General features: G+C 38.4%; 1 protein-coding gene across 1 annotated transcript in view; it reads left to right on the top strand.

Annotated features, from left to right (window-relative positions):
- UVSSA (UV stimulated scaffold protein A) overlaps positions 1 to 21,815 on the top strand; it is a gene marked incomplete at its 3' end in the record, with an annotated part of 48,888 nt that overhangs the window by 5,826 nt on the left and 21,247 nt on the right. The window contains exons 5-7 of the mRNA XM_079534818.1: positions 575 to 684; positions 1,295 to 1,423; positions 17,013 to 17,127. Coding sequence (XP_079390944.1) covers positions 575 to 684; positions 1,295 to 1,423; positions 17,013 to 17,127 — 354 coding nt within the window. The remainder of the gene's footprint in view (positions 1 to 574; positions 685 to 1,294; positions 1,424 to 17,012; positions 17,128 to 21,815) is intronic.

Raw genomic sequence — 21,815 nt, 5'->3', positions numbered from 1 at the left:
TCCGATTGGAATTTCAAGTGCATGAGGCTGGTGAGATAGCTATGTACTTTGCTTGCAAGCAACAGAATTGAAAGTTACCCTTGGGGCTTATGAGCATCGCACTGGTGCAAAATACCATTTACCATTCTTACTTGTGTGGTGGCAGACTTGGCTTCTTCGACAGTCAACCCCTTTTGGGATGGAGGCCCTAGGAACATTTCGTATTGAATAAGCACGAACTGGTCCATTAGGGCCTGGTTCATTTATTGGAACATAGGACAAGATATAATGTAAATAGTAAAACTGCACTGGTTTTGGTTTACTTCGTGTGATGGCGTAACAAATCCTTGTCATCACTGACCTGACAGCTTTTCATCTTTTCCTTTTTGAATGTGGATAACAGAATATATAATAATCAACATCAAATAGTTTAGAAAAAAATACTTTATGTACAATCATATTATTATATGTGTTGTTTATGTTTTTATGCTTTATGTAAAATACTTTAGAGAGGTTAACGGGTACTTCTGCTCAGTGTTTACAGTATTCTGGCTACTTGGTTACAACTAACTGTTGTTTTCCTTTATTGGAGCAGATATCAAAGTGCATGAGAACGAAGACAATACTGCTGTAATAAACAGTGTTGTGGATGCTCACAAACTCATCAGAAATAAGTTCTTGCCTTCCGTGCAGTCCTGGATTCAGGTGGGGTAAAGACCTAATTTCTTCATTTCCGTGAAAACGTGGACTAGGTGCTGGGAGGCTTGAGAGAAAGAGAGAGAGGAAAGAAATTAAGGTTGAGAGAAACATTGGTGCAAACAGAAAAAAGGTTGCTGGTTCCATAGGGATGTACAGAAGGAGACTGCAGGAGCTACAGAGGTTGTTTGATGGCTCAGTGCTCGGTGTGCTGTCTGCAGACACATTAAAATTAAAAAAAAATAGGCATCTAAGAAAATACAGCTTCTTCACAAAGTATTTAAGTAAAACTTGGTATGTTTTCATCAGACGTGTCTGCATCTGAACACTGCCTTTTCTGCCAGTTGATATTTGCAGGAGCCTCGTGCAAGAAATATGGTCTGCCAGAGGGCATTATTAGGAGATGTTTATAGCAACTGCTCATTTGTTATTCATCTTCAGTGGTTGCTTTTAGGTCTTAAATTCTAGTTGGGGAAAGAAATACATGTAACAATTTGTCAATGCAAAATAAAAGAATTTGTGACATTTTTCCTCTACCATAAGTCAGACAACAAATAAACAAGTGCTTTTTGCTCTGGTGATAGAAAAAGAATAAGAATGTAGATTTTTTGCTTTGCAGTTATTTACCCGAGCAGGAATAAACGACGATCGGTTGAGATGTGCCATTGATCTGAAGAATAAACTGGAGGCTGCTCTGAGGAAATACAAGGAAATGAACATTACTTTTAAAGAGAGAAAAAGAAAAGTGGTGAGTTTTTGAAACTTCACTTACTAGAGAGGACTGTTAGTAATACGTGGCTACTTGGCTTGTATACAAAAACGCACTCTTTCTTAAACCTCATTCTGGCAAACTTTTCAATGCAGGTTTAATTTATTCACAAATTCATCAGCTAAAGAAGTTGAGCTGAGAACCTACTATAATCAGGAGCTGCTCTTAGGCAAAGCCATGTAAGGTAGCGCTGTTGGTTTTTATTGGATAGCATTGTATAAGGTTGGTTGGATTAAGTTAGGCTTGGATTTTATTTACTCTTAGTTTCTTCATGTGCAACATCATATCCTCATCTTCCTTTGTGCAGATACATATTTCTCAGGAAATGCTGTGTAGCTGTTGTTCTTTTATGACATACAGAACTTTGCTAGTGTCTACAGTTACAAAAGCAGCGTTTCTGCTTTGTAGTGTTTACTTCCTATAGTAGGCAAGTAGCATGACTAAGGACATCTTGAAAGAATTAGTTGTTTTATAAAGCTTTAAAGTGTCAGAAGATGACAGATTCTGGGAAACAGGCAAAGCTAATGAATAAATGGTGGCTGAAAGATCAAATGCTTTACTCAAATCCAGTCCAGACTCCTAAAAGGAGTCTATATCATGTTTATGTATCTAAAGCAAAGCTCCACAATGCTCCTTTATGCTGCTTGAGATCCAGCTAAATTACTGTGGAGTTGAACACACAAATAATGTTTTGAGCCATGGTTTATGACTGGATTATAAGAATTTGATCCAGATGTTATACCTTGGATTAAACTGTAGTATCCTGGTTTAGCCATGACTGAGTGTTGCAGACTTTGCTTTCCTTGTGCAAATGAAGCCTTATTAAGATTAATTTGGTTCATCATCTTAGTACTACTGACGTACCACGTCAGTCAAAAATGTCAACTATGAATGGAAAGTACTGTAAGACTGTCTTGTCAGGGTTATTTTTTCCCTCAGTGAAATATGTGTGCTACCTTAATGCAACCAGCTATGAAGGAATCCAGACATCTGCTGTCATTCCTGCCATTTGCTTGACAGGACTTCATTTGCTGTACCTCTGCGTGGAATATTGGTTGCAATATTTCTTGCAAGGTATAAAGGACATTCAAGCCTTGCTTTTTGTGTGTGTGTGTGTGTGTGTGTGTGTGTGTGTGTGTGTACGTGTGTACGTACATGTGTATGTGTTTAAAGTGGTATGTTACCACTTCTGGAGATTGATCAATGCTATCTATGTAGGGTTGAAAGATAATAAATTGTACCATTACAACTGCAGAAATAAAGGAGAATGCATAGCAGTATTCACAATGAGTACATTCAGAATGAAGCAGTGTTTATTGAGGTATTAACTTATGCACTGAAAATTACATGTAATTGGTTTTATTTTCTTTCCCAGTGGAAAATACCCAAATTTCATTTTAGTGCTGATTTAATTTAATTTATAACCTGAACAAAGAGAGCTGTGTGCTGTAGAATGAAATTGTTTAAATTGTCTTTTCATCACGTGACAATTGAGTTGTTTGAAACTTATAAACATGGTAAAGGGAGAGACTGATAGAAACGCTGTTGCTTGTTTTCTTCTTAGGCTGTGATTATTAGCTCCCAATCTGTCAAGTATTTACGTGCCAGCATATGAAATATTACACTCAGCTCCTACTTAATCCAGCATTGTTACTTACATTACATATTGCTCCTTCTGGCTGCATGTCCTTGTGTTAGTAGAACTGTAGTTCTTGCCATGCTGTGGTTTTGCTGTACTTTTAGATTGCTGTATTTTTAGATGCAAGTGAAGAAGCACTGACAGCAGAGCTCTGGCTTGCAGCCATCCTAGCCTGACAGAGCTCGGTGCTTCACAAGTGGGGTTTGTCAACCTGTGAAGTCAGTGAGTGCTGTAGACCTGCGCGTGTGTAGAGATGCTTGTTTAGAAATGAAGGGGAGCGTTTTATAAGCAGGGACAGCAAGCAGATGAAATGTCTGAGCACAGAGGGTCCCATGTTAATTGTCTGGTTTGCAGTTGCTCTGTAATTGTGTTTTGATACGGTATCAGTTTTCCTGGTAACTGCTGATTGCAAGTACACATGAGCAATTTCACTACTGGGCAACAAATCTTGGAGTATAATTATGATACTGCACCACAGGCAGGCCTTATCTTCAGTGAGAACGTGGCTTTGTTTTACCAGAAAGTATAAAACAGATCAAGAGGGACTTGGGAAGTTGGCTGAGGACCTGGGCTTGCTCAGTCTCCTCAGATCTTGTTTTTTGATTTGTGCTCAGTCTTTGCCTTCCTTTTCATTTCTTATACCATACTTTCTGTTCTGTCCCTACTTGTGCTAGAATGCCTCCTGCCTTCTCGGGGTTTAGTTTGAAGGGAGTGGCAGGGAAAGGCATTTCCCACCCTCATCTTGAAATCAAGGAAGTTGATGAGTGCAGGGTTTTTTGAGAGATTCTCTTTATCTCTGGAAGAAATATGAAGCCCTACGGCTTTGCAAACTATGGGGTATCTTTTTGTAATTTTATGGAACTTCTTTTCTATGAAGTCATTTGTAGGAAAGCTTCATGCAGAGAAATGCTCTGGCTTGAAATAGATTATCGTGACGTGGATATTGCTATCTTTTTCTGCTCAGTGTGCAGAAAGCCTGAATTGTAGAAAGAGTGCTTTTAAAGCCTGCCGACACAAGTGGACAATGGCATTCTTCTGTTCATACCTTTCAAGAGCTGTGGGAGGAGAGGGAAAAGAATAACAAAGTTATCCATTGACTGTCTAGAATCGTAGAATCACCAATGTTGGAAAAGACCTCCAATATCACCCTGTCCGACTGCCCACCTATCACCAATATTTCCCACCAAACCTTTCCCTTCAGTACAACATCTAAATGGTTCTTTCTTCAACAACCCCCAAGGTTGGTGACTCCACCGCCTCCCTGGGCAGCCTGTTCCAGTGCCTGACCACTCTTTCAGAGAAGTTGCTATTCCTAATGTCTAACCTGAATCTGTCCTGCTGCAACTGGAGGCCGTCCCCTTCAGTCCCATCACTGGTTACACAGGAGAAGAGGCTGACCCCCTCTTTTTTCTTTGCTGCAGCCTCCCTTCAAGTAGTTGCAGAGCAATATGGTCTCCCCCGAGCCTCCTCCAGACTGAACAATCACAGTTCCCTCAGCCAGTTTCCTCGTAAGAGGAAACAAATCCGTTGCAGCAGATTTTCTAAATGTTCTTTCCAATTGCTGTGCCTCCAGAAGTCATCAACACATTTCTTCCTGAATCATTGTTTTTCATTGGGGCTGGGGGGTGGATGGACAGTGGCAGTCTCAATGTATTGATCAAAGGCAAATGAGTTTTTATGTGCTTACAGAGGTCCTATTTATCATAGCAAAATATTTATTTAGGGCATGAATCAGGTGTTCACTTCTACCGGGACATGTATTGTGAAAACATAAACCAGAGTTTTGAAATCTGATTTTCTCTGTATCTGAGTTTTAGCTGAAGGTGGGGAAAGAGCACAGAAGCGATAAAAGCCTTTTATTTTGCAGTACCTGGATGCTTGGACATACTACTTTCTCTCAATGTCTGTTCAGGATAATCTCAGTGTCCAGTAGAGGGAGTGCACACTGCATGTTCAACATTTTTCCCTACGCTACCTTTATCCAAAGCCAGCCATCATCTCAGCCTGTGTGTCCAGGTAAACCTAACAGCAGAACACTAGAGACACATTGAGTTAGTTCTTGACTATTTAAATGAATTATTGTAGAAGAACAATTGCAATTATTGGCTGAGATTGGTATTTTAATAGAAATGCCTTTTTCTCAAGGTTTAATTCTTCTGTTGGAATAACCTGCTGATGGCTAAAATGTTCATTGAATTTTTTTTTTCCTGATTAGAGAATTTTATTTCTTAATACCTTCTCCCTTTGTTCTTACAATTCTAAACTTATCTAGTGTTTGATTTGCAGCTGAGTAGATACAAAGGTCTTCCAATTTTAACAGTTATTTAGAGCACGAGTGCATCATTTAAAACACACACGGTGCTTTCCATTTACATGACTTTCCATTTGGATTATATTTGAAGTTCTCACATAATTAATAGAAATGTAGCTCAGCTCATTAGCTATGTTTTGTACATGAGAGTTTATTTATCTCTCATGTAATTGCCTTTGGGAAGCCATAAAGGTTTAATACTTAAGCTGACTGAAACTTAACCAGATAGAAGCTAGTAGGCAATATGATGATGTGAGAAACATCCTGCTCTTCTCTCCATCAGCAGTGTGGTAATACACCAGGCCTATTATACTTTGTATTTTTAATTTCAACTCATACTAACAACCAGAAATATATAATCTTTCATCAACTGTCTTCATTATTTTTTGTTTCACCCGTCCTTATCTTCTGTCAAATCTAAATGTATGCTTGGATCTTGATTTATTCGTGTACTTAACTTTTCCCATGTGAAACATCTGGTTGGATTCAGTAATGTCATTAATAATTAGATTTGGAGGAGGCTGTTCTTGTGTAGTCCGGTATCTGATCAAGCCCTAAACCCTACTGCAATACAGCTGAAAGAACAACATCAGAAAATTTTTACAAATATTGTCTCCAAATTAAATATTTCATGGTCAGATGTTTGCTCTTAGAATATTTTACTATGCAATAAGATTAAATTTTTACTATGTAATCAATTAAGCCATGAGCTCTACAATTGACTACAAAACCATTGCTGCTTTTTTTCTCCCATATCTTCAACTACAGCTTGGCTTTTTCTCAGTGCTAATGAGTTATTTCTTTGTAATCATTTTATAACTCCATGAACAGCTCTTCTTTAAGTATGTGTTTAGTTGGATCGAAGGCAAGGACTATTTTCTTGTTCTGTAGCCACAGAAAATCTGCTGCTTTCTTCCTGCCTTCCAGCTTTGTGTAACAGCTTCTTGTGCTCACACCCTCATTTTTTTTCTCTTCATTTTATAGAAGCTGCCTCTGAGGAGTCATTGTCATTCTCCCCACGTGCCTTTAAATTGCACACAAAATCGCTAACTCTTAACAAAGTGTCCCTTTGAAGAATCAGAAATATTTAATGTTGAGGTTGAATAACTTTGTTGTTATGTTCTGTGTAAGAGAATTCTAGAAATATTTGATAGTTAAATCAGTATCGCACCTTCAGATTATATGCAGTATACATCTAAAGATTGTAAAATCAACATTGCACCTGAGTCCAAATTTGTGTATTTCAGCATGTTCTCTGTTCAGAATAAATAAAGTTTTAGTAATGTTTGTATGGTCTAAGCAGTACACCAGGCAACACTTCTAATTTTCTGTTTAGTTAGTATTTATCTTAAGAGCCAAGTCAACAGTAGCTGTGAAAGTGAACACAGAATATTCAGATTCCTCTTCCATCTTTCCTCAATTTTACCTTCAGATGATACCTATTTTTATGTATGAAATGTCTTTCTCAATCTCTTCTTAGCAAAAAGGCTTGTTCTATTTTCTTGAGCCTTACTGGGATATAGGTGTGATGTAAAACACTGTAAAACTAACTCTCAGAACATTCCTTTCCTGTTGAAGAGTTTAATCATCTAGTTTATTGCTCTGCTTTTTTTCATTCTCTTTCCTAGAACTGAGTTGCTGTGTTATATTTTCTGCTTTGCAGTAGCTATGCAGCCTGCTGCTGTTAGGAAGTTATTAAAAATATCTTGTTATGCAGATCTAGTCATGAATTCTTGAAGTTGTTACTGTGGTGACCTCTGATCCCTATCTGATTCGCAGGTCGCACAATGCAATTTGGAGCTCTTCTAATAGAGTGTAAAATAAAGTAGGGTGTCTATATCACCAAGTTAACCCTTATGCTAAGTGTTTAAGTTTTCCAGGCTGAAGGGTCATCTCCCTTGATTCATCTTTCAATACTGAGCAATGTATGTTCAGATATAAATTTGCTTTCTGCTTTTTATCTGTCCTACTTTACAAAGGGAAACTGTGCATTGAAGTGAATAGAATGTGTTTGTGAAGTTCAGTGAAGGTGCATTGCTGAGTATGTATGTTTATTTTTTAAAAAGGGGAAAAATCTAGGCTTGGAACACTAGTGAATTTATTGCAGTAACTCACTTAAATCTAGCTGGTGCAGTAACACTAAAATAAAGATGCTTATGTCAATGACATCTTTGTGCCTAGAACCTACTATTGGGAATATACATAATGTTATCTATGTCTTGCATGGACTATTTTGCTGACTTGTTGCCTATCATAAATTAGGTTTGTTTATTTCAGGTTTATTCATCTGTAAGAAATACAAAATCTGAAAAAACTTTTAACAAATAGGTAGTTAAAATGTGATCCTTGAAATAAGCTGTGATTTAGTTACTGCTTCTGTGTGTGTGCAGGCTGCAGAACAAAATGTAGACCCGTATATACGTTGGTGGTGGATACCAAGGCTTAGAAGCATGAGTTTGATCCTGTCAAAGCAATAGGTGGTAATCTGTCAAATGCAGTAGGACTTATTGCATCACTCAGTGCTAATGGGAATCTTGTTATACTACATCTTAGATGAAAATCACATTTCCTAAAATTCCATAACAACAATGACTACTGCTAAGATAGATTTTTTTTTTTTGCATCTTTAATACTTAGCTTTTATCATGTGTAGTCCTCTAATTAAAGCACTCAATAAAGGGATTGAATAATTCAAAACATTACTTAAAATATTCTTCGTGATTTTATAAAGAGCTTGGGCTAGCTGAAAAGCAATGGTAGGAGCTTCTCTTTGGAAGGAAGAAGAAAGCAGGTCTTTTGCTTTCCCTTTGAGATATCAGACCACAAGGCAAGTTTTTGGTCCAAAAATGGCTGTGGTCAGTCCTGTGCCTCACTCTACAGCCTTTAAAAATGGCTTTGAACAGTACTGCCCACACCTGCATGCAGGGAACAGCATACAGAGGAAAATACCTAGCGGGAATAGGAAAGGGTGGAGCTGGTAAAGCACGGTGTCTGTTAAAGGTAGTGCTGTAACCTTGACAGTGGCTGTATGGCAGCTGCTTTCTTGACAAAATAGAGAGTTCTCCTGCATCTTACGATCTCTGCTCTACATATGTTGCTGTCTGAATATAGATCCTAAAAAAGATTTCTTGTCACTTGGTTTGTGGATTCTACAGCTTTGTTGGCTTCATCACACTTCAGTCTTCAAACCTGCAAACCTTCCTCTTTATGTTAAGATGAATGAAGACCTGTAGGCACTTTGTGGAGTTTTTTTTACTCAAAGGAAGTCATGAGGTAGCAATAAACCATGTTTGGTTTTTGAGACACAGGTAAGGCGAATAACAGTATTTTACGCTTTTCTTTTCTTTTGTTAAATTTCATCCATTCCATAACTCTGAAATAATTGCAAATGAAATTCTGCCAGGTATTTCTTGTGTTATGCAGTTAGCAAATCTACTTCTTAGCAGGTAGCTCTGTACAGGTTGCTGTTGTACTATTTGTGGGAGCTGAACAGGAAAACAGCTTATATATTCTGGTGGTTTATCACTTGGCTAAAAGTTGGTTTAAACGTGAACAGCAGTTATAAGTGGCTGTCCTGTTTCCATTTCCACCTGTGATGGTTCCCAGTGGGAACCTCCCTTGGTCTGGGAGTAGAGCTCCTGTTGTGGCAGGGATCTGAACTGACTGGAACCTAATCCAGGAAAAAGGATTTTCCTACCGGTACCCAGAGAGTAAAACCATTCCCTTCTAACTCAATAAATCAGGTAGTGAACATGTAATTATGAAGTTCAGTCTTTACTTAATCAGAGAACTTGGAAACTGATGGAATGAGATATTATTAGCTCATCTCCCAGTGTGAATGATAAGCTGGATGACAAAAACAACAGGAAATTATTTGAGAAGAGAAGGCTCTGATGTGACCTGATAGCGGCTGTGCAGTATCTAAAGGGGGACTACGGGAAGTAGGGAGACAGGCTTTTTAGCAGGGTCTGTGCTGATAGGACCAGGAGAAATTATTTCAAACTTACAGTAGATTTAGATTGCATGTAAGGGAAATGTCTTCTACAGTGAGGGTGATGAGGCACTGGCACAGGTTGCCCAGAGATGTGGTGGATGCCCCAGCCCTGAGACTTTCAAGGCGAGGCTGGATCAGACCTTGGGCAACCTGATCTAACCGTGCATATCCCTGTCCACTGGGAGTTGGACTAGATGACCTTTAAAGGTTCCTTCCAACTCTAAGGATTCTATGATTGTGTGATTCTATGAAATACTGTAGTGTTTGTGTGTATGTATGCATGTTGTATGTATGCTTACTGTGCAGTAAGATGTAGTGCCTGAAGAGTAACTACAGTAACCACATTGCGGAGATGCATTCCAGTGCTTTGGAAAGTATGGTTTATTTTTCTATAAATATTTCATGAAAACATTCAAAGGACCAATGCACACCACAATCAGCTGCTTCTGATAGTACAAATGAAACATAGGTATCAAATGTAGGTGGTCAGCAGTGATTTTGTTAGGGGGCTTTTTTTTTTTTTTTTTTTTTTTTTAACATTGAAGAACTTTAATAATGAAAGATAGCAGACATCTGTTTAAGCTCTGGAACAGATGAAAGAAAAGCTGTTAGGGGTTCTTTGGCAGTTGAAGTAAAACTTTTACATTTACCTTGAATGCAGTATTTCTTCCATGAAAATCCAGTATTATGCAAGAGATCTCTGCTTTTCTACTATACTAAAGGCTTTGGTGATTGAAATAAGTCCGAGTAGTGGAGTACAAAATACATTTGAGGATGTATCTTCAGTGGTTACTGCTAAAGAAGTACTAAACTTGCTTTGCAATATCTTGAGATAATGGGGTTAAATGCACCTGTTTATCAGAGTAACTGTTGTTCTCTGTGAAACTCTAAATTGCATACAGGTGGACTTATTTCTCAACAACGGTTCATGAAGAACAAAGGACTTGCATCTTGAGATCTACTGGTATTTTCTAAATAAATTTGCATGGGTCTGTTTTAAAATCTAAAAGCTTGTCTTCTAGGAATCAGAAACACAGTAATGATAGAGGTTTTGTGCAGTGTGCATCACCACTATTGTTCATTCAGTGTCATAGAATGGATTGGGTTGGAGGAGACATTAAAGCCCACCCAGCCCCAACCTCCTGCCATGGACTGGTTACCCCCCACCAGCTCAGGCTGCCCAAGACCCATCCAACCCGGCCTTGAGCACCTCCAGGGATGGGGCACCTGCAACTCTGAGCATCCTATGCGAGGGCCTCCTCTGTACCACTGCAACAGCTCTGTGTACTTCTTGTGTTAGGACCCATGTCTAAGCTCTGTTTAACGCTGGCCAGAATAAGAAGGCTTTGATACAAGTCTTGAGTGACCCCCAAGCTTGCGCCACTAGGACACTCATCATGCTCACAGACTATTGCTAACATATAGTGCTCTACAGAAAATCTGCTTTGCTGGATAGTTCTTACTGCTGAAGCAATTCACAGCAATATACACCAGTTCAGCACTAACTTCTTGAGCTCAAACCCTTTAAGCATTTCTGTTAACTTCTGGAAATTATGAAATAATTCATTCCTGAATAAAAGTCAGGTTGTCCCAGTAGCCTATGTGCTGTTGAGCAATTACAAGTAAAATGAACAGTGATACTTTTATTGGTAGACATAAAACGTCATTTGCCTGGACCACATATCTTGATTTGTAGTCATATAGATCTGAATTTATGCTCAAATCATGGAGCAGAATGGAGGGATTGTGTGTGGGTGTCCCTATAAATACGACTCTTTTGTGTTTCATTCAGGAAAAACTCGAGCACAATTCTGAAATCTGGCGTTTTGACAGCATTTATTTACTTTTTTACTTTTCTTCCTTTATTGGATAATGTGAAAGGATGGAGAAGAAGGAGGAACTTTTAAAAGTCCTTCTGTGCACGATACGTTGTTTGATTATTCAATTTCTATTGCTGGTACTGAAGAAATTGTTCTTATGCACTCTGTGTTTGGTTGCATAGAATATCCCCAAATTTCATTTCAGATGACTGAAGTATGTTTTGTGTTGTGGTCGAATAAAAAATGTACTTGCTTAAGGTTGCCCCTTTAGCTGGGCTTTGTGGTGATAAATATTCTGATTCCCTAACCTGAAATCTTCTGCCTCTAGAAAAATATTTAGTTGGCTTTGAGTAGGTGCACATGAGATATTGGCATGGTGGAATAATTTGCAAGATCTTCCAGTGAGGGTATTAGCATATAAATAGCAGATGCAATGACGACCATCACAGCTGAGTACATTTAATTTTTAGTTTATAAGATAGAATGGGTTTTTAAATGCATGGCCATCAAGCCTGCTGAAAGACAAATGAAGTTTAGAGTTCACTTGTCTGAGGATGCCTTACATCATTTTTTTTTTTTTTTAAAAAAAAGGGAAACAGACACACATAAAACTGAACAAAAGTGATTTCTTGGGTGAAAAGTGAGATTGCAAACCAAGTTAATTAGACCATGCCAAATTTATTTAATGGTCCCAGCTGTAGTTTGCAAGTGATGTTTTAGTAAGTAGATAGGACTTCTTCGTGTGCTATCTTTTTTTTTTTCTAAAATAATTAATGAATGCTGAACATCTACTCCTATAAACTGATTGTATTGTATTTCAGTCATTTTATTGCTTAATTTAATTATGATTGCAGAGGCTCGGAGTTTTTAAAGCCTCTTAATAGAAAGTAACAATCAATTTGTATAAAACTGGGAAGAGGACCAAAGGCTTTCCCTTGCGTATGTCAATGTGGCATATGGTGGGTGAAGATTCTGTGTTGTTTTAATTAATTTATTTCTATATTATTGCAGAGGACTTGGACTAGTTGGCTGTCAGAGGTCTCTTCAACTCTAAGGATTCTATGATTCTGTTTATTTAGATTTATAACTAGTTGGGATGACGGAGCAAGACGTTTAACTGTGCTGAGCTACACTAACCACTGGGCTCTTGGAATGATAACTCCGAAGTAGAAGATAGGATTGCATTTCTGGGGACATATCGTATCTGTTTTCAGTTGTTGGTTTTTTTTTTTGTTTAGGTGGAGATTGGTTAGGAAACAGCTGTGATTAGGGAACAAATGGGTTGATTGTGCTTGTCTTGCTGGAGAGGTCACCACTATTTTAAATTTTTAATGAAAATCTGGAGAATTGAGGAATGTGCTAACTGGTTGCAGTGAAAATAATATATGGGTTTCCGTGTTTCGTTTTTTGTTTGTTTTACTGTATTCTCATTTTCAAATCAGTTCAGCCCCCAGATTTGCGAAGTGCCCAGCAAAATCCTGTTTCCTTGCACAGTGAGGTATCAACTCAGGAAAACTACTGCTTTGTCACTGTGGGTGCAGAGCAGTTCAACACTGAGCTGGAAATCTTCCCATCAGACTTGGTGAGCAGGAGATGTGCATGCAGCTGCTGATGTGTGGGAATCTGTTTGGTCTTCCTTCAGCAGACCATCCTGTAGCACTAGAGGGAAAGCATTAGCTCACCTTCTCTCTTCCAAGCTGCTCAACTAAGCTAGGGACTTCCTTTGTGTCACCTGGTAATTGAAATGGATTTGAGAACACGATATTTTCCCCCACATTCCTTAACAGCTTATTTAGTAACAGCTAGTTGCATGGCTGCATAGAGTTGTTTAGTTCTGTAAGCTGCAAGAAAAGCTTCACCTTCTAGTATTTATCACTTGAGCTTATACTTTACACTTCCTCCAGTATAGAACACTACAAATGGTGTAGTGTTTGTTTTTATCAGTCTTGTTTTTCACATTTGTGAGTGTCTAACTACTCATTCCTAAAGGATTCTAACTTATTCTGTCACAAAAACACATTTCTTAAATATGTATTTTAATAGTTGGTAATTCATGGCAATTGCCTGAAAAGCTTATCTATAGTGGGGACATGGATAACAAGTGGATGAACTTTCAAACAGCATCTGTAGAATTTGCTGTGGAACTTTGTTCATGGTTGAAAAGTGGAATTGGAGGAGAAAAAAAAAAAAAAAAAGAAAAAAAAAAAGACATTTCTGACCAATGCTGTTGCCCACACACTCTCCTCCTTTCTGTGTAAAGGGAATGGAACAGAACAGTATCAGTGGGATGGCTCTGAAGTACTGCTGGAGTGCCATAAATTGAGATGGAACTAGCCACTGCCAATGAGTGACTTCTCGAGTCTCCACTAGTGATGTTTTTATATTTGAGAGCAAAAAAGATAAGTTGTCTTGTTAAAGATGTTATCAAAATAAAGATTTTATGTCTGTTTGAATTAAAAAGGGGACTTAATTCCTGAAAGTTAGCTAAGCAGTTAATTTTGTTTTTGGTGTTTTTTTTTTGTTTTTTTTTTTACAGGAAATCTAAATTTAATAGGATACCCCAGTGAAATTCAAGGGTGTGAACAATAAGCATAATATTTTATGAAAATGACCCCCATATTTAAAATCTGGCATTATATGTTATGCATTGTAGCACCAAGTCCACATCTACCTTTTAGAAAATTAAAACACATAAATTCTGTTTAGTGTTTGATATGCAGTGCACTAGCTGAAAGCCATAATGCCCCTAAAACCTTGGGTTGCTTTTCACCTTTCATAAATTCCTGGGTAGATTCTATACAAAAAATAATTTTCAGCTCCGTGGCTCATTGTTATTCAAACTTGATTGATCGTCGTCATTTACTCAGTGAGGAAGTTAAGTGCTCCTGTCATTTCCGCAGAGTATAATTGGGACGTTTCACAGGTCAGCGGCAGTGACAGGTTTCCCTTTTGATTAGTGTTAGACTGATAACAAAAATTACAGTTTGCTATGATTAATGTTTTCCATAGTACTCGAATGCACAGTTCATGGATTATACCTAAACAAAGTGAATTTGCATCTGATTATGCCTTCTCTCCGTCAGGCTGTTCACGTGCTCTAAAGTTTGAGAGCATGCAGGTAATACAGGAAAGTTGCTTCCAATGCACTTTTCAAGTTGAGGGTTAGCAAAGCATTCTGCATGTTAGTATATTATGTTCAGAGGTCTATGCATCTCCAATAGCACGTGAAAAAAGAAAGAGGAAATTTCAGCTACAGATGGAATTCTTGTGGATTCCTTCTGGTCCTCTCAGGTTGTCATGAACATGAGTGCTTGTATTCTACCCTAGGTCTATTAAGTTAAATGTTCTGTCTGAACTGAGTTTTCTTTTGCTAGTTTATCATTATTTCTCGGTTCCTTATACTTGTTGCTGTTGAGGTGTATACAGAATACTAAGTAAAAGCCATGGAAATGCAAAACAGAGAAAATAACAGTGCAAAGTGAATGTTGTTCTGCTTTTATACTATGGAACAAACAGGCTAAGGTCATCCATAGTAAGTTTGGGCTTGGCTTGATCTTCTTTAATAGCTAAATGAGAAGTGAAACCTGCATATGGAAAATTAAATGTTGCTCTGTTTCTAGCTGGAGGAATAGTAATGGGTGTTATTGCCAAGCTTCATTGAATTACCCCTAGCAAATAACAAGGGGTAACAACACAAGTAGAATTTTAAAATCAAGACACAAACTACCGTCAGTCTTTAGCCCTCTCGTGGTGTGCAGAATACAGAGCTTTGTTGTTTTCCTTTCTGAATACCATCAGGAAGATTTTCTAAAAGTTGCAGTGTAACACAGCTGTTCTTCTTTCTCATGTTCAGCCTTCGCAAGTTTTAGTGGTAGAATATTTGACTTTTTTTTTTTTTTTTTTGGCATTAGAATTCTATTTTGATTTCTGCTGGAGATCAGATTCAGCATGAGTCTGTCTTGGCCATGCCAGGTAGGGCCTGAATTGCATCTTTCCTTTAGATCAGAAGAAACAATTGCAGTGGGATTAAAGTAAGCTAGGATGTAAGGTAGGGATCTTCCGCATAGCCCAGCAAGTCGCTCTTTTCCAATGGGAGGTAGAGGCAATGGGGCTGTGTTGTGGGTGTGCTGCTTGTCTTTGGCAGCAGGCTTCTTTCAAACATGGTTGTGCTAGGACTTTATTTCAAAATGAAGACTGTTTAGGTATTCTCTGTGTGTGGTGACGTGGTCTGGTAAATGTGTTCTGTTCTTCAAGAGAATAAATCTTTTTTTTTTTTTTTTTTTTGTCTTTTTTATTTCATCTGGAACTGCAGATCTTAGATCAAAGTCTTTTTTTTTTTTTTTAAGAAAAGGAAGAATCATACTTCAGCCTTGTGCCATCCTTTCATTAGAAGTGCATATTAATAGCAATTAATTTTGTTTATTAGAAATGAGTTTCAATCCAGTTTGCAAGTAACACTGAAGAAGTGCTGACTTTTTTTATTTTTAAACTATGTTCAATAAATCAAATTGGTTTCTAGTTTTTTTGATTCAGAGTATATGTATGATTTAAAGGAACTCAACTGTGACACACGATTAGAGTAGTGAATTAAATTGGGAAAATTCTGCTGCAGGCAAAACCTGTGGTATCCTCCTGTGTGTGTTCAATGAGTAGTTGGTATGAATATCAACAGCAGTCAGGTGTAGCAGGAAAGCAAAAACACAGCTGAAAATAGTAAAAATGATGCAATTCCTTATCTATAGCTTTGGCTTGTTGCAGTGAAGTTGAAAAAAGTGATAGAGAGCTCTGTGAAAAGGTTGCTTTTAGTCAGTATTCCCTTATTGCATCCTCAATTTATAAAAGTGCATGGCAAGCATATGATAATGTGCAAATCATGGTGTTGTTTATATTTAGGTGACTCCAGAGGTGGACAAAACCTTCAGCACTGGTACCTTTTAACTGGTACCTTTTAGGCAACACTTGCTATTTCATATGTGTAGTTCTGATAGTACAGACCTTGTTTGAGGTCTCACAGATTCTTGTACCTTTCGTGTACTATGGCAGAAATAAATCATTTTTCAGTGTGAAACAAACTTAGAACAAATTGTAGAGGCTTGCTTGGCCATATATAGCAGTAGCTGGCTGAAATGAAGTGTAGGAAGCCACTTATGTGTGTTAATTGACCTGGTTAATTGGTAGAAACTCCATTTCTATGTTTCAGCTTGTTAATTATGTTCTAAAATTTTTTTTCTAGGTTTTGTGCATATGAATTTGTACTGTCAGCATTGTTAGTGCTGCTGCAAAGCAACCCAGTTAAACACTAGCATACAGATGTAGCTGCATGTTCTGACTTCAGTCAGTGTTAGCTGTCCAGTCCATCACATTCCTGTCCCATTTGTCTGCTCTGTTTATGAACCCCTGTGATACTAGGTAACATGCCATGGACTATTTGAGGGCAGCTGAATGAGTAAAATCAAGCAAAGGGGAAGAGATAAGACTTTAATTTGATCATCAAGTCAAAGCCTATATGTTGTTCTAAGATTTTTTTTTGTTTTATTTTATAATTCCACACTTTCTCAAGCTTCAGCAACTGCATCTGTTGTAATGGATAAAAGGGTCTTTAAAGAAGCCTCTAGGATAAAGTGTGGCTTAAAAGATAAAATGTTAACCAAAGTTCTAATCTTAGATGAAGACTAAATACATAATTAGGAAAATGCTTTTGACATAGAGAGCCTCAGTAGGGCAATCATGGTGAAATATTTGCAGTGTAAAGGGAAATGAGAAGCTGTCTTTACATTTTAAAAAAATAGTAATTATCTCTGTAGATGAAAGCTTCAGATGATGATGATGATGAAGATGATGATGAAGATGACTTTGTGGAGGTCCCTGAGAAGGAAGGTTATGAGCCCCACATTCCAGACCACCTGCGTAAGGAATATGGTGAGTTTGCCCAGCTGTGAAAGGCTTTACCCTTGCATGTTACTGCTGCACTAAAGTAAATAAACAGCCATTATGAAGTAATAAAGTGATCAGTGGTGTGGGTAATCTCTCTGGCTATGAGGAAGTCGTTACATCGAAAGGGGAGCAGCAGTTGGCTCTAGATAAATAAATACTTTCCAGGAGCAAGAGCAACTAAGACTTGAAGCTAATTTTGTTCCACTGTGTCCCATTGTAGTTAGAGCCAGAAGCAGCACTGTGTGTGTTTGTGTGTACCCTAAACATGGGGAATGAATGTACTGCAAAGTAAAGGACTGAATATTAGAAATATTGGTAACAGTCTGGTGAGATGGGATAAAGTTTTGTCTCTTGATTAATAGCATGAAAGTCAGTTGGAGATGCACAACTGCTTCCTACCATGGAGTAGCCAACTTACAGCTCTGAAGTTGGGCTTGTTGTTGGGTATTGCTATCACAAGACATTAAAAGGAACTCAGCCTTTGAGCAGAGAATTCTAGCCATTAAGCACGTACCAGGAGACAAAATATAATCTTGGTCTTGTCTGCTTTGTTTAAATGAAGCAAGTCTTCTTTTAATCCATTCTAAAGATTATATATACACACACTTGTAATGTATTTCTGTGAAATTGAGTGAGGGGTAACTGAGGAAAGTTCATATCAATTTAATTTCTGTGCGCTACTCCTTGTCCTTTGTATGTCTAACTGATTAAGTGTCTGCAGCTTTGCAGCTCTGTGTAGCGTTTTGCGTTTTAAGATTCAGGAGATTTCAGTTTGTTGTAGAGGAGAGGATAGCTGTCAAAACAATGGCGTTAAAAAACCTTAGACATTAGAGTAAGTTTCTTGCTTGTACATTTCTCTGTAGGTGGTTGTGTAAGGTGGTGTTGTGTTACCTTTTTCAATCCTGTACATGCTTAATTTTTACTTATCTTCAGTTTACGTCATAAAATTCAGGCTCTAGCTCTCTTCTGTATGTGTCAAATGCATCTTTTTGGTGAAACAAGGGTGTGTGTGTCTGTGTAAACCCAAGACAGTGTGTCTCAAGTGACCATTTTGTTGTCTTCTGCTACCAAATTTGGTTACAGACAACAAAAGATTTTCAGTAATGATAACCTGTAGTAGCTGCAGTCAGCTTCCGGATGTCTCTTGGTGTGACATTGGGCCTCTGTCTGTTTTAACATATCTGGATTTAATGTATGAAGACATCTTGGCACCCTTGGACATAAGGCCTGTGCAGTCTGCACACCTGTCTGTTTTCCCCACCTAAGGGCTTGGTCTAAAGGTGTATATCTTCGTTTCTCTGTACCTCTAAAAAGCATGCAACATATCTACTGTATATAGAAGACTGAGATTAAAGTATTGCCCTGGTGAGCAGATGGCTGCAATGTGCTTGGTTTGACTCTTAGCATAGGTGTTGCTTGACACAATCTACAGGCATGTACTTTGTCCAACCAAAAGTTGGGAAAGATGGAGTGCTGGGAAGCTGAGTGTATTGAGGTAGCGTTGTGGTTGGAGAGTGGAGCTGAGTGTATTCATTGAAAGTCATCGCAGGACAGTGGTGGAGACTGTAAGACACACATAGCAACTGAGCAGCTTCTCTTTTTTCTTCATGCTAACAAGATACACTTATTTGAGAAGACACTGAACAACATGTTGGCTATCCTAACTGCCTTAGTCATGCAATGAACACTAAGTTGTGATTATTGCTAGTAGTGGAACTGGCAGCAGCAACAACAAAAAAGAATATAATGTAAGAAAGGGCTAGCAGCCTTCCAGATAGCTGTGAGAAGTTTCTTATGTACATATAATTAAGGAGAGTCATAAAACATTGGTGATTATAATAAATGAGTAAATGGGTTTAGTTATTACATGCCTACCATAACTTAGTGTCCAGTCACCTCACACTAGCACTCCTGCTATCCCAGGATATTTTTTAAATGTCTGTAAAATGCTTTAAAAGAATTCCCAATTTGTATTTCATAGAATCATAGAATCACAGAATGGCTTGGGCTGGAAGGGACCTCAAGGATCATGAAGTTCCAACCCCCCCCACTTGCAGGCAGGGCCACCAACCTCCACATTTAATACTAGACCAGGCTGCCTAGGGCCCCATCCAACCTGGCCTGTTTAAACTACTGCTGATAGGAATGCATCTTACAGTGAGGAAACCAATCAGATAATGTTACCTATCTCACATTTTGTATGCTTGCTGTTATGTGGGAACTAATGGTCATGGTTGGTTGTTCTTTATCAAGTATTTGTTGAAAATGGCATTTTGAACGAAATGAATCATTCCTGGTATTTCTGAAGGCGTTCAGGTTTTCTTGCTGTCATCAAAAGTTATTACCTAAGCTCCCAGTTCAGGAAAGAGTATCTATCCAGGCAGTTCTATGCATGTATTGGTCCAACTCATCAGTTACTAGTTCAAAATCTATTTCAGGAGCCAGTATATAGCTACTGCATAAACAAAATGACTCTTACGCAATTACTTCAGGTCTGCATGAGTACAGTTGAGAGCTGTGCTTGCTTCTGAATTGACTTTTGCATGCATTTTCCACAAGAGAAAACAAAGTAAGCATCCCTTTGGCTAGTTTTTTGTTGTTGTTGTTTAGAAAAGTGCATTACCAAAATACACAAGAATGTATTGATTTAAATATAGCGTGTTATCATGGAGAGCTGGTTATGTTAGATAGCTGCATATCTAATTAAATGTGGCTCTTTTTTCCCTGTGTGAGTGTAGTTACCGTAGGGGTTACTTTAGATTTATCTTCATGTAGTCCAGTTGTTTTTTTTGCTATATGTTGTTTGTTCATCTTTAGTTCATGAAGATTCTGTGCTAAGACAGCTGCCTGAATTGCTGCACCGAATCTTCCATGCAAAATAAATTCTCAGTGCTATGGAGAAGATGTGAACAATTTAAAGCATTTTTCTTGTGCTATTTTACCTGAACAAGCCAGAAAAAGTGAACAGTTTCTCAGAAAAAACTGTAAAACCTCCTGGTCATCTACATTGATTGAAACATCACATAGAATCATAGAATCGTTAAGATTATTGATTTAAAAATCACTTTATTTTCCTTCACTTCTCTTGGGAAAATGGAAGCATCCTACCAACAAGGTGCATTTCAAGTTCACATACTGTTGCTGATAATACGTGCATGCGGTTGTGGATCTCATGAGATCTGACACATTTGTGAAAAATGATATTTAGACACAGAAGGTTTTGTATGCCAGGCACAAATGCAATATCTTTGAGTGTATATATGTGCATGGAGTTGATCCCAAAATGGATGGTGATATTTAATATATTAGATGAACTGAGGATGGGTGCAGTTTGGGGTGGAGAATTAAACAAGTCAATTTGAATTTCCATTTGTATGATTAAATGTAAATTTGTTAAAAGAATTTAGGTGATTAGATAACTGAAGTATGAAGATATAACCCATTAAGGTTGTCATGCCAAATTAGCATTACCAGACTTTTAATGACCTCCCATTTGTATAATCCTTATTTACACTTGCACCTGATGTCTGCAACAGACAAGAGATCAGCCATCCTGTGGTACCACAGAGCCCTCTTAATGTGTTGTGCTGTTAAAGGGAAGGGCTGGACTGAAAGACAAACAATGCTGTGAAAAAATTTGCATTGGGTTGCTCTGGTTCTTATCTGTTGATGTGTAACTTCCACTTGTGTGTGTATGCCAACTACTTAAAAGCTGAGGTGTTCCTTACTTAAAAGTAATCTTTGACGAGGGAAAAAGTACCATTAAAGTTGAGAAGCAATTAAGGAAGAAATGTTTTGCTCAGAGGGTGGTGTGTGTGGTGCTGGAACACCTCTTAGAGAATGATCACTTGTTGATTCCGTAGTTGCATATTCTTCCAGTCCATGTTTTTATTGGTACACACGAAAATCTGGAATTCATGAGGAAAAGGCACAAGTCCTGTGCTTCTGGTGTTGAGTTTACATGTCCAAATACAGCACCTAAATGGATCTGAAATACTGAGTGAAAGACTTGTTTTTACTGCTTACTCTTGCAGGAAAAGAGTTTAATTTTTCTGTCATCAGAATTCACAGAATTGTAGGGGTTGGAAGGGACCTCCAGAGATCATCGAGTCCAACCCCCCTGCCAAAGCAGGTTCCCTACAGCAGGTTGCACAGGTCGGCATCCAGGCAGGTCTTGAACATCTCCAGAGAAGGAGACTCCACCACCTCCCTGAGCAGCCTGTTCCAGTGCTCCGTCACCTCACTGTAAAGAAGTTCTTGCGCACATTTGTGCGGAACTTCCTATGCTGCAGTTTCCAGCCATTTCCCCTTGTCCTGTCTCCACTCAACACTGAAAAGAGACTGGCCTCACCACTATGGCCCCCACACCTCAGATATTTATAAACCTGGATCAGGTCCTCTCTCAGTCTTCTTTTCTCGAGGCTAAATAGACCCAGTTCACTCAGCCTTTTTTCATAGGGGAGATGCTCCAGGCCCTTCACCATCTTCGTGGCCCTCCACTGGACTCTTTCCAAGAGGTCCCTGTCCTTTTTTGTACTGGGGAGCCCAGAACTGGATGCAGTACTCCAGATGAGGCCTCACCAGGGCAGAGTAGAGGGGGAGGATCACCTCCCTCGACCTGCAGGCCACGCTCTTTTTAATGCACCCCAGATGCCATTGGCCTTTTTGGACAC

This window comes from Tetrao urogallus (assembly GCF_951394365.1).
Source record: "Tetrao urogallus genome assembly, chromosome: 4".
Taxonomy (NCBI): domain Eukaryota; kingdom Metazoa; phylum Chordata; class Aves; order Galliformes; family Phasianidae; genus Tetrao; species Tetrao urogallus.
The sequence above is the reverse complement of the archived record's forward strand: the minus strand, read 5'-3'. Positions and strand labels throughout refer to the sequence as shown.